Source organism: Aulonocara sp. 'chitande type north' Nkhata Bay, linkage group LG9, assembly GCF_057382095.1.
Source record: "Aulonocara sp. 'chitande type north' Nkhata Bay isolate Kocher_YH1m ecotype deep benthic linkage group LG9, A_spYH_male_GT1.1, whole genome shotgun sequence".
NCBI lineage: Eukaryota > Metazoa > Chordata > Actinopteri > Cichliformes > Cichlidae > Aulonocara > Aulonocara sp. 'chitande type north' Nkhata Bay.
Window position 1 is genome coordinate 20,366,817 of NC_141352.1, and position 11,891 is coordinate 20,378,707.

Consider the following 11,891-nt stretch of genomic DNA (forward strand, 5'->3'; position numbering starts at 1 on the left):
TGGGCTGCATTAATGCATTCGTAGCTCTATAATTAGCAAGATACAATTTTGCAAAACAGGTTATTCAGCAGTGACTGCGGAAGCCACCGCTAAGCTGATTTGATTTTCTGCCTCACCTGTAAGGGGCTGTTAAGGAGGAAGGAGAGGGAGGGGAGGATGGGGTGATTGGATAGGAGGCAGGGACGTAGTAGAGTCACATAAATGTTTTCCTTGAGCAGAAGATGGTGTGATTTCAAATAAATAAATTAAAAAAAAAACTCCAAGAGTCCCTCTGGCTGTAAACAGCTGCATATTTCAGGGTTAGTGATAGACCACACTTACTCTGCTCGAGCATTTTCAAGCTAATCCCAAGGATTAGGAGGAGGTAAGTGTTACCTGTAAGATGCTGAATCTTGTGCTGAAACAAACTGGATTTATTTATGATGCTATATTGTTTTCTATAAATAAATAAATAAATAAATAAATGTGGGGGTGATGTTGCTGACCATGGTGCTGAAACCACAATTTTTATATGGGTACACCTATTATCAGTCACTGTAGGGACTGCCGGTCTTTTTATAGCTAAGGCATTGCTCAGACGACTTCTAATGTATTTCTCGATAGCTTGATGTCAGTCTCATTCACAGCCTGACATTATAAAATCTGACGGGAGCACCTTTCTCTGTCCACCTACAGCTCTATTATTTTTTCGCAGGCAATCACCATTAAGAAGAAAAGCTGTTTTGTATCCGAATGGAAGCATCACCAATAGACTCTTAAGTGACAGATGGCCGGCTAAACAGCCTCGCAGTGTTCTGGTGCTGACTGTGATGATTTAATTAAATTAATCATTTTCTCAGGCCATTTTCGCGGGACAAATGAAGTTTCCCAGTGGGTATTCCACAAAGCCCAGTCGAGAGAAACTCGATTACAAGTTGTACACAGCCGCGATCCTGCGCACAAATTGGATCTGAATTACATTCCGCGAAATATGGATTAATCAAGATGGTGTGGGTTAGAGGAAATGCCACGGGAGTGGTGGTGGCACGAATATCATCCATCATAAAGCAGCATGAGCCGTGTCTCCTCAAGCCACATCTGATCCCTGCAGAGTAAGACTAATTAGCGAGAGGGAATGTTTTCTGAGCAGGATGAAAACTCTGACGGGCCCGAGACGTCGTCTCCTCGCGCACCACGCGCATCTCAAAATAAAGCGCTTCCCTCGTAAAAACACGCGCGCGCGCACGTCTCTCGCACGCCCGGAAAGCCAGTGCTTATCATTTGAGTGCACTCAGTTCCCCCTCCAGACCACCAGTGTGGTTCATTCCAGCGCCTCTGTATCCTCAGTGCGAGGTGTGCTTCTGCTGTCATCCGCACTGAGCGAGGCGGTTCAATCACTCCTCTGACAGAGCAGCAAAGTGAAATACGATGGAGAGCGAGCAGAGCTGGTCTTGTGCTGGACGCGTATCTGGCAACGGGGTGAGTTAACAATGAATTGATACGAATCATTGGCCGCCCAGTGTTTTTTTTTTTCCCCTTTCTTATTTTCTAACAAGCAACGGGGCTATAATTTCTTTTTACACTGGAGTTCAAAAGTGGGGACGCGTTTTGTGAGGTGGTGTGTAACAAGTGTCTTTGGCTTGATTACCGTCTGCAAGCAGAGACGAGCGCAGATAGGAAACCTCACGGGACAAGTGATCTCCACTGAGATGAGATTTCTGACTATTAAAATGGTAAAGTTTGATTGTTTTTGTCAAATTGCCGTAAATTTCACAGAACCACATAAAGAGTTGTAAAGATCATGTGATCCGAGGATTTGGAAAACAGGAGACCCACAGAGAAAGAGAGATTAGACTGGTATGAAATCATGGTAGAGGTGCTGAACGCACAAGAGATTTAGAGGTTTGCTTTATGCTGCCTTGCGCTTTTATTATCACTCAAGTCAGAGGACACATCTACATAGCTCCCCTCCATACACCTCCAAATGTCAGCTCCGAGATTCCCCATGGGGAAAATTGTATAACAAATGAATATACAACAGTTTCAGAGTGGCGAGCTTAACACAACGAGTATGTCATCCACACTCTTGCAGATTTAATCAAAAGGCTGTGGAAGTGCTTTTGGACACAAAGATGAAAATGAAAATAACAAAACAAATTCCTTTCTTACCCAACTCTGTTTCTGGAGTAATCCAGGGAATATATTGTTTAAAATTGCAAGCTGATTGCAGTAGTATTAAAAAAAAACACATATAATCAGAAGCAGCATAAATAAAGGGAAAGCAAAACTCTTTCCCTTTTACAGCAGGAGGTCAGAAATAAGTGCAACAATAAAAAGCAATCATAGCAAACGTATAAAAGGCATTCTCCTATTTTTGCTGCCCCCAATCAAATAAAGGAATGGCTTCTTGATTGCTGCAGTATTGGCTGCAGTGTGGTTATCCTTCAAAAGAGTCTGAAGTTCAGAAACAGATTTCAAATGCAGATAGATTTGTTCATTTGAACTGCATTATCTTTCGCAGGTCTGTCAGAATCATGAAAATTCGTCACGGTTATAAATATCATTTCTCTTTGGTCCTCCTACCACAAAGTACGCTGTGTACAGATCTTCTCAGACAGATCTTTTCTCAAGTAAAATCCCCAAAAGGATGGCAAGCGAATATGCTCAGTGAACCAGCTGGCACAAGTATTAAGACAACATCTGACCTGAACTGACATTTTCCCAACACAGCTGTGTGGAATAACATTAAAAACGAGATCTATTCAGCGCTCATGCTTTGATTTTGCCATCTTAGACTTTTCTGCCAGTGTCTCACTCTTCGCTCTTCTCCCATATGCTTACACATACAATTTGTTGTCTTTTTTATTCTTTCTGCCATGTGCCTCAGACTTTGAGTGAGTGACAGCCGTCTTTTGAGACACCTGGCCTGTGATGTCCCTGGAGAAACTGCAGCATTGCTTTGCCAAATGCCGCATGTTTTGATTGCCTCTTCCTTTCATAACAGTTGTCCAATTTCATGGCTATTAGGCTTGTTAATAGGAGCGGGGAGAAGAGAGAGCACAGAGCCCATTGGTGTGCTTGAGGTGGAACCTTTGATTAGAGGGGATGGATTGTGATGCTAAGAGACGGTGTCACATGTCACTTATGTATAGAAACTGATAGAGACGTGGCCGGTGTTGTTATTACCCATCGGGCCTTACTCATAAAGCCCAGTGATTGATAAAAGGTAACTCAATCTGACACGGTCCCTTGGGTGTAGAAGCATGAATGAAGCATTTCACAGAGTTTATTTTAGTTGCCCTTCTTGGTTGGTTGTACTACAGGGAAAAAAAGGTAGAATTTGGGCAAACTTTAGCTTATTTATCATATTGATTGTTTCATAATATAGCCAAAAGTAATGGAGCCAAACAGCCAGAAAACTTTCATCCTACTCATTAAATTCTGTAATTAAAAAGAAATTAATAAAAAAAAAACCTCAGTTACAGCCAATTATTTCAGCAGTATGATGTGCATTAGTTGTGGTCATTATCGACACTTTGCTTCAAGACCTTGTAAAAAAAAAAAAAAAAAAAAAAAAAAAACCCGAGCTAGAAGGAGAGCCATGCAAAATGAATGCTTTTATTCAATATTCCACATCACAGGTACAAATCTGCTTTAAATGGCTCCGGTACACTGGGTCAAGCTCAGAAACTGTGATCTGTGCTTTTAAAAAGCTTGGGAGGATTCCCGAAAGACAGAATAAGTCATAGGAATATGCTAAAGCAGGAAGAGTAATTTAAACTGTGAATGTATAAATAAGGACTCACGATTAATGACTAAAATTAACATTGCTAAATTAGGTTTGTCTGAATATGTGTCCCAAAACACGATGCATGAAATCATTATTGCCCCGAGAGATGCTGCTAAAAATGAGGCTCCTGTGAGTCAGATGTGTATTGGCTATCATACCAGAGTCCTGTGGATAAACAAACCAGTAAAGATTTTTAATGTTAGGCAAATGCGTTTGTATATTTTTCAAGTTTGTTGGTAATGTGGCCATTTATCGAACTTTTTCTCTGGTGAGGGTGTTGGTGTCTTCAGAGTGTTTACAGTAGTTGCGAGCTGTACAGATCAACACTTTACAAACAGCCAGCTGTCAGAATTGAAGTGGCTGGTGTTTTAGGATTCATTGTTTCTGCACTGTTGAAAATTGTGTAGAGCAGCTCGCCGAGCCTCTCCTGTGAATCTATTGATAGAGCTGGCATGTCAAATCTTTTCATTCCGAGCTTGAAACTGAGACAGTTGTATGGTAATGCGCAGGGTCTCTCAACCACACAGTCTCGTTCAAAGTGAAACAGATTCCCCTTCCTGCGACAACAGAAAGCACACAGCTCCGCAATGCTTAACGGTAGAGCTGGGCGATAGAACGATAACGATATGTATCGCGATATAACTTTTACTCGATAGAGAAATTAAGCTATCGCGATAGACCTCGCCGCTTTTTTTTTTTTTTAAAAGGTCAGCCAATCCAAATTAAGTAGCGCAGAGCCGAACCAATCACAGCCGCAGCGTCACGTCGCGTGACTTGTTACTTACAGCACAAGTGCCAAACCGCACAGCACAAGTGCCAAGCCGCACGTGTGTTTGTTTGGGAAGCAGCCAGCGGGTAATGGAGGAAATGAGTGTGCCGACTAGAAAAATCAACCGAGCGTGACCGAAGAGAAAACAGATGATGGTTCCAATGCCGGAGAGATTGTCGAACGGAAGAGCCATAGAAGTTCCGTAGTGTGAAGGTATTTCGGCTATTTCAAGTCTGACAAAAAACAGAGTAGCGTGCACTGTAAATTGTGCCGAAAGCAAGTCTGGAAATACAATAAACTGGTGCATGCGTCACACTGCGCGCCACGTTATTGTTTCGGTGAAATGAATTTCTACAATACTGTTACTGTTAATTGTACTCTCTGCAGTGTTTAAATGCTTACATATACACACAGTTACTGTCCCTCCACACATACGACTCGGTTCTGCTTCTATGCCCCAGCTTTGTTTACTTTTTCCCACCGAGGCTTCTAGACTTCTGATTGGCCAACATTTCTGCACGGTTAGGAATCTAGCTCCACCTGCTGCTTTGGCATGTTCATAGCAGCGTTTTCCTTCATTTCTGCCTTTATGTGTGGACGGGATTATTTTTTAAAACGAAAACGGAAAATCTCCGTTTTCAAAAATACCCGTGTACGTGTGGACGTAGCCTCAGTCTCTGACTGGAAGCGCTAATTCGTCATTCGGCTTTTGTCAGACTAAAGTAACTGTTAAAACTGTTTGAAAAGCTCAGCTATACAACAAGGAGAGATTGAGAATTTCTTTTTAGTTCTCAGTTTATTTGATATTGACAAAAGTTAGTCAGTTTTGTCTGTTCTTCTGTAAAACAAACTAAGATTTATTTTTAGAATTAATATTTTGTTTCTAAGTGGAATTGACAATTTAGTCTGTTTCGTTTGTTCTATTTTGAAACTTAAACGCTTTAGCGGCTGCCTTTTGTGTAGTTTGCAATATTTGCCTTTATTTATCTGAAAAAGTCTCATGTTCCTTAAGTACATCTACCCTGTTGAACTTATTATGGGAAATAAATATTTAAATAAAAACAAGCTGCTGATTATTTCACATTTTACTTGTGAGCAACGGCACATTTAAATCTTACAAATATAGTTATTTGGCTTATATCGTGATAGATATCGTTATCGCCTGAAATGAAAAAAACATATCGTGATATGAAAAAATCTCATATCGCCCAGCTCTACTTAACGGTTGGATCTCTCAATTAAAAATGAGATCTTCCCAAATGAGTCTGCAACAAAGACTCCACTTAAAACTGTCCATTGTGCAACAGGCCTGACTCTGATGGAAATCAAAGGACAGCAGTGGGATGATAAAACTGAATATTTATGGCCTTTTCCTGAACCAGAGATGTCCCCGAGTACTTTTGAGCCTTTTTAACAGCAGATGAAATTGCACTTGAAAGTTGTAGGCAGGTTGCTCGACAACTGAAATGAGGAGCTCAAGTGCCTTTTACTATTGTGAACAAATCACTGAACTACCTCTTTGGTCAATGACACATAGGTGCAGACTGGTGCATTTGCACACTCGTGCAAACCCAGAAGTAAAAGCTACTAATTATTTGAGCACTGCATCTTTAACCTTTAGTGTGTAGGGCACTGTTAAGGTTTAAATCTGTGTCTTTTTCTCTCACCCTGCTGCAGAATGCACGAGCTGTCTGCTGACGCTGTCGCTGAATCGTCTTTGGCTGCAGGGCTGTGAGCAGCTACCATGACGTACCCTAACACCAGCACGCTCACAGTCAACTTCACTGGAGCTTTGGACGGCCATGACTCCGGAGGAAACATCTACCGCCCCTTTTCTGTCTTCAGCGTTCTCACTCTCACTTTACTGGCGATGCTGGTGGTGGCCACCTTTGTGTGGAACTTGCTGGTGCTGGTCACCATCCTGAGGGTGAGAACGTTTCACCGAGTGCCCCACAACCTGGTGGCTTCGATGGCCATCTCAGATGTGATGGTGGCGGCTCTGGTCATGCCCCTAAGCCTTGTCCACGAGCTGAACGGCAGACTGTGGAAACTGGGGCGCGTCCTGTGCCAGGTGTGGATCTCATTCGACGTGCTCTGCTGCACAGCCAGCATCTGGAACGTGACGGCCATTGCGCTGGACCGCTACTGGTCCATCACTAGGCACCTGCAGTACACACTCAAGACACGCAAAAAGATCTCCAATGTGATGATAGCGCTCACTTGGCTGCTGTCCTCTATCATCTCCTTGTCACCGCTCTTCGGCTGGGGAGAGACTTACTCAGAGGGGATGAAGTGCCAGGTGAGCCAGGAGCCTTCCTACACCATTTTCTCCACCTTTGGGGCGTTTTACCTCCCTCTTTGTGTGGTTCTCTTTGTTTATTGGAAGATCTACAAGGCTGCCAAATTTCGGATTGGCTCCCGCAAGTCCAACACAATCACACCCATGGCTGAGGTAATTACTTTAATTTTATATAATAACTCCTCACGTAGGTTACAGTATCACCGCTCTCCCTTTCCTTCATCAACCAGCTATTGCCTCTGACCTGCAAATATGGATTGCTGTGCGGTTATTTTTTATATTGGCTGATAAATTACTCTGATGTGATCAGGGAAACATAAGTATCCGGTGTGTGAGCATAAAGCCATCCTGCTCATCACCATCAGACTGTTAATGTGCGTAGGAAGAAGGTAGAAAACTATAAATACTACCTCCGGCATCTTTCATGAAACATGCATCTGGCTTTGGTGTTATTATAATCAACAGATACAAAAGGTCTCTCCATTAAGCAAACATTTAATCAGGGAAGTTTTCTTTTCACTTGGGTTTACAACACATCAGTGATAGATTACGCTACTTTTACAGTCTTACAAAAACAATCCTTTTCCCTAAACTATGAAAGGCTACTTATAAAGTCATTTAGCATCCAGGGATTCTCAGGCTTTAGCAAGCAGCCACAGAAGTAAAAACAAAAACAAAAAAATGCAAAGTGTTGGGATTTTATTTATCTCATTTATTAATTTCATTTATTTAATGTCCATAATTTTCCCAATTCCTCAAGATACACATTTGTTATGCAAGCGTGACAAAATTATTAACTCTTGGTCAAGGAGGGCCGATCACCCAGTAAATTATCCACATCTGTTATTGCTTTGATGAACATTCGTGTCAAGTTTCATTACACAGACAATCATTCATCCAGCTATAGCAATTATACAACGCGGAATATGTTTAATTTGTGATTTTTGTTTTCCACAGACATATCCACCACTGGTTACGTTTTATGTCGCTCAGTATTTCGTCAAAGTTTGCTCTAATCATTTCCAAGCATACACCGAGCCCTCCAGTGTGCCTGCACCGATGTATGATGTGAGCAAGTGGCATCAGCATCCAAGATAATAAACTTCCTACACTGATCCATTAAAAACACCCACTCACACACATACATAAACACACAATGCACCAGAAATAGAGTTCACTGAGGTAAGATTCCTGACCTAGTTGCACAGATAACTTGAGAATGCCAAAAGCCTCAAGAAAATGGCTTGAATGACTCCACAAATCCTAATGCATCAGTCTTTTGGACTGTGTTCAAGCTTTCAGTAAAAATTTACTGTCAAACTGTGTTGACAGCATTTTATATTTTAGCCCAAACATAAAATAACTGCACAAACATTAGCTGTAAGCCAGCTTCTTGTCCCTGTGCACTCACGAAACAGATTCTAAACTAATACGCTGATATTTACCTCATGCAATCGCTTAAACTTACCTAAGGATTAATCATTGGATTAAACGCTTAAAAACGTGAACTTTTTACACATCTTAGACTCATTCACCTGCTGTATATAAAGGCATACTTGCAGTTATATAAGTGCCCATTTTAGCAGCTGCATCTTTTACTATTATATTGAACCATTTCTTAAATTATAAGCCCCCATGCCAGCGGCAATATGCTTTTAACTCCTGGCCTCTGCTGTAAAAGGATTTGCTTCGTCTATCTCATCCGTTATATTGTACAGTGACCTGTATTGATTCAACTAAATTTACTCCAGAGAGTAAAAGTTCCTGTACCGGAGTGCAGGTTCTTGCTTAAATGTTGTACAGGACACAACAGTGTAGACTGTTGTCCTTTCTGCTTTTCTTCCAACACATTTCGACAGATAGTTTGTCTTTATAAATGCTGCGACCTGAACTTAACCGGATGAACAAGAAATAACGTCGGCCTTGAGATCCACCAGGCGACAGTAAGAGAGGAGAAAGTCAGAGGATAAATGTTGACATTTCTCTTCCTGGCTGTGCTTGTGTTTGCAAAATGGAGAAAATGGGCTTCTGGAAACTGCAGATTAAAACACAGCTCTGGCTTTAGATTCTCAGTGTGTGTGTGTGTGTGTGCGCGCGTGGAATGAAAGAATAAGCTTTGGCTTGTTGATCAACCAGCTGATCCACACATCATTTCCCCACCAGCCTAATATCCATCTTCTGCTGAGCAGCCTCAACATTTTCACTTCCACATTTGCTTATCTCTGACCTGCATTGTAGAAGACATTGCTTTGCTTATTTAAGAGCTAATCAGATTTCCCAGATTGATTAATAATTCAATGGGTTAAGTGATTTATTTCCTGATTGGCTGTCTCCTAGGTAAAGGAGGAGACACAGCAGCCCCAGATGGTGTTTACTGTGCGCCACGCCACCGTGACCTTCCAGACAGACGGGGACACGTGGCGCGAGCAGAAGGAGAAGAAGGCTGCGCTGATGGTAGGCATTCTGATTGGCGTGTTTGTGCTCTGCTGGATCCCCTTCTTCATCACCGAGCTCATCGTCCCGCTGTGTTCCTGTGACATCCCACCTATCTGGAAGAGCATCTTCTTGTGGCTGGGCTACTCCAACTCCTTCTTTAACCCACTTATATACACCGCATTTAATAAGAACTACAACAATGCCCTGAGGAACCTCTTTTCCAGGCAGCGATAAGCCGTTCTGCAAGCTTGGCCGACACTCTACACCAGCATCTGCTCCACAGTGTTAGCCTACTTCTCATGACGAATCTGTGTCGGCTACTCCATCACTATCAGGTGGACGGTAGCCTAACACTGTATATAACAGTCACCATAATGGGCTGTAGACTAATGTTTTGAAGCCGGGAGTTCAGTGTTTTGGTGACTGCAAGTATGGTTTTTGGAAACCAGAAGTGGCAGAAGTGTTGGATGGGACTCCTGAACCCCAGGACGCTATGCAAGCAGTGCCCAAAACCGTACCCAGCATTATTGTCTATTTTTGCTATAAATGGGACCACAATTTTCAAAATGAACACCATGCTGCTTTGGAGAGGATTTAAAAATAGCATTAGAGACCAAGAACTCAGTAGCCAAATGTTTACTGAGCCTGTATCTCAAGTGTACATTGGGTGGGGGTGGGTGGGTTCTCATGGAGTGCTGTACAGTCTGACTACTTGCCACAACCAGAGAAGTTGTTCGCTGCTGGCCAGTAGGAAAGATGCAGGTTTAAGGAATTCAAACACTATGAGAGCGCATTTAGACACAGTTCTCACAGCCACGAATGGCACCATGGGCCAAAAGTGTCATCATCAGTGCTGGCTCACCCTTTGGTGTTGTTTCAGCTGTTCGAGTACCTCTGGGTTTTTCTAACCAGGTGCCGCAGCCAGGGTCAAGACACAAATCAATCTTTTAGCAGCATTTTAATGATATATAAGTACAGAAGCTTGGTGATTCACAGATTTTACAGAGGGAGGCTTCTTTGCTTCTGGTTTTGACATCTCCTCTTATACCAGCACTGCAGTGGAGGTTCTCTCTGAAGGCCGACACCTGTTGTTCAGGAGGACACTGTGGCGAGTACTTGTGCCCTCAGCACTTATATAAGGGCCCAATTATACCTGCCAAATTGGTCGCTTTGTGTAGTGACAGAAATCGCACACCCGCATCCGTTTACGCTTGCCATATGACGATTTTGCGGCAATGGAAAAACACTAAAGGTTACGGCGAGCATACTGGGTCCATAGATGGTAAGGAGCTGTAGCGGCATCACTCTTTTTGTGCAAAGAGACCAATCTGGCGAGCATAAATTAGCCATAAAAACCCAGAGGTCCCATCTATTTTTATGTAGTCTATAATGATAACCAGAAACTGTGTTTGTAAGAAAAAAGAAAGAAAAGTCTTTCAGTTTTTTTTGGTCTGTCTATTAGAGAAAGTAACCTCACAGCTGGACTGAGCTAATATGTCCGCAAGAAGGAAAATAAATTGGTTGTGCTGCGGCGGCAGCAGCAGGTACGGCGCTGTCTACATGTTAGCTTTCTCCCGCCTCGCTCATTTCAAGCTTGTTAACGAGAAATGCGTGTTAACGTGCTTGTCAACAATTTCATCATGTGTGAGCCTGCTGAGATTAAAAATTAGAGCTGGAATAAAATTTCAGAAAAGTCGGGTAGAGCTGAGCGAGCTGAACTTCATAAATGATAAATTGAGAACCAGCTGGGGAATTTGTGCTGTAACACATCAAAATACTCATCGTCAGTAACATCTCAAGCAAAGGATTTTATCTAATTATAGAAAAGATGGGTTGTAGTACACAACCCTCTAGGAAAACTGTTGAAAAACCGTCTACCTTTTAGCTAGATACACGCTGTGGTATCACATAAAATTCATTCAGACATGCTTGCTGATAAATGTGCATTCTGTCCTCTAGTGCTGACGAGCTACACACTAATATTTCTTGCACTTTGTCTACACACTAGTGAGGGTTTAATGAAAGCGGAGAAAAATAGCCACACAAGACATTATTTTCATTTGTTTGAATAAATCCTTTGTTGAGAAGCTGCAGCCACAAATGATCACATCTTACTCCTATTCCAATAACAGATGGATACAAAAGATCTTTTGACTGTTGCAAAGCCGCTCAAAGCATTATCACAATAATAGATTCCAACACGTCAGTCGGAATTGAATTGAGCTATAAAAATAGGGGCGTTAAACTTGATTATACTGTAGTATAAGGGTTACAGGAGTAAGAAAACCTGTCAAGTGACCAACGTCCATGAACAGCTCAAAAAAAACAGACACAAAACACAGAGATGATAGAGCTGATTTTAGTGTTTTCCATTTTTAGATCTTTTTGTATCACTCCCCTGTTTTCCTGCATAAATTACTTTCTACATAATCATTCCCCACTGTGGAATCGGTTAATGAACCTTTACTTTTTGTGAAATAGACTGTGTTGTGAGGAATCAAATATGAGAAATGGATTTTAAATAAAAAAAACCCAAAATGCCCTACAGTATTATGCAAATTCTTCAGCTGCCCCACAGTTTTTTAAAAGAATTTGTTAGGAAATGTCAGAAATAGGTG

At 41.9% G+C, this 11,891-nt stretch overlaps 1 protein-coding gene across 3 annotated transcripts; it reads left to right on the forward strand.

Moving 5' to 3' along the window:
- The first annotated feature begins 1,335 nt into the window (after positions 1-1,335).
- On the forward strand, positions 1,336-9,924 carry htr5ab (5-hydroxytryptamine (serotonin) receptor 5A, genome duplicate b). Of its 3 annotated transcripts, none has more exons than XM_086305156.1 (3): positions 1,336-1,458; positions 6,216-6,990; positions 9,175-9,924. In XM_086305156.1, exons 2-3 carry the CDS (start codon positions 6,283-6,285, stop codon positions 9,505-9,507), a joined length of 1,041 nt encoding a protein of 346 aa, XP_086161282.1. In that variant the 5' UTR covers positions 1,336-1,458; positions 6,216-6,282; the 3' UTR covers positions 9,508-9,924. The 3 variants fall into 3 exon arrangements, with proteins under 3 accessions (XP_086161282.1, XP_086161284.1, XP_086161283.1); XM_086305158.1 differs by having other exon boundaries at positions 6,216-6,837; XM_086305157.1 differs by lacking the exon at positions 1,336-1,458 and adding an exon at positions 3,888-4,751.
- Positions 9,925-11,891: the final 1,967 nt, after the last annotated feature.

Bases quoted from the DNA above. Each gene is read 5' to 3' on its own strand.
- htr5ab (XM_086305156.1), top strand. From the start codon at position 6,283: ATGACGTACCCTAACACCAGCACGCTCACAGTCAACTTCACTGGAGCT. The intron at 6,991-9,174 runs GTAATTACTTTA...GCTGTCTCCTAG, and splicing joins CAATCACACCCATGGCTGAG to GTAAAGGAGGAGACACAGCA.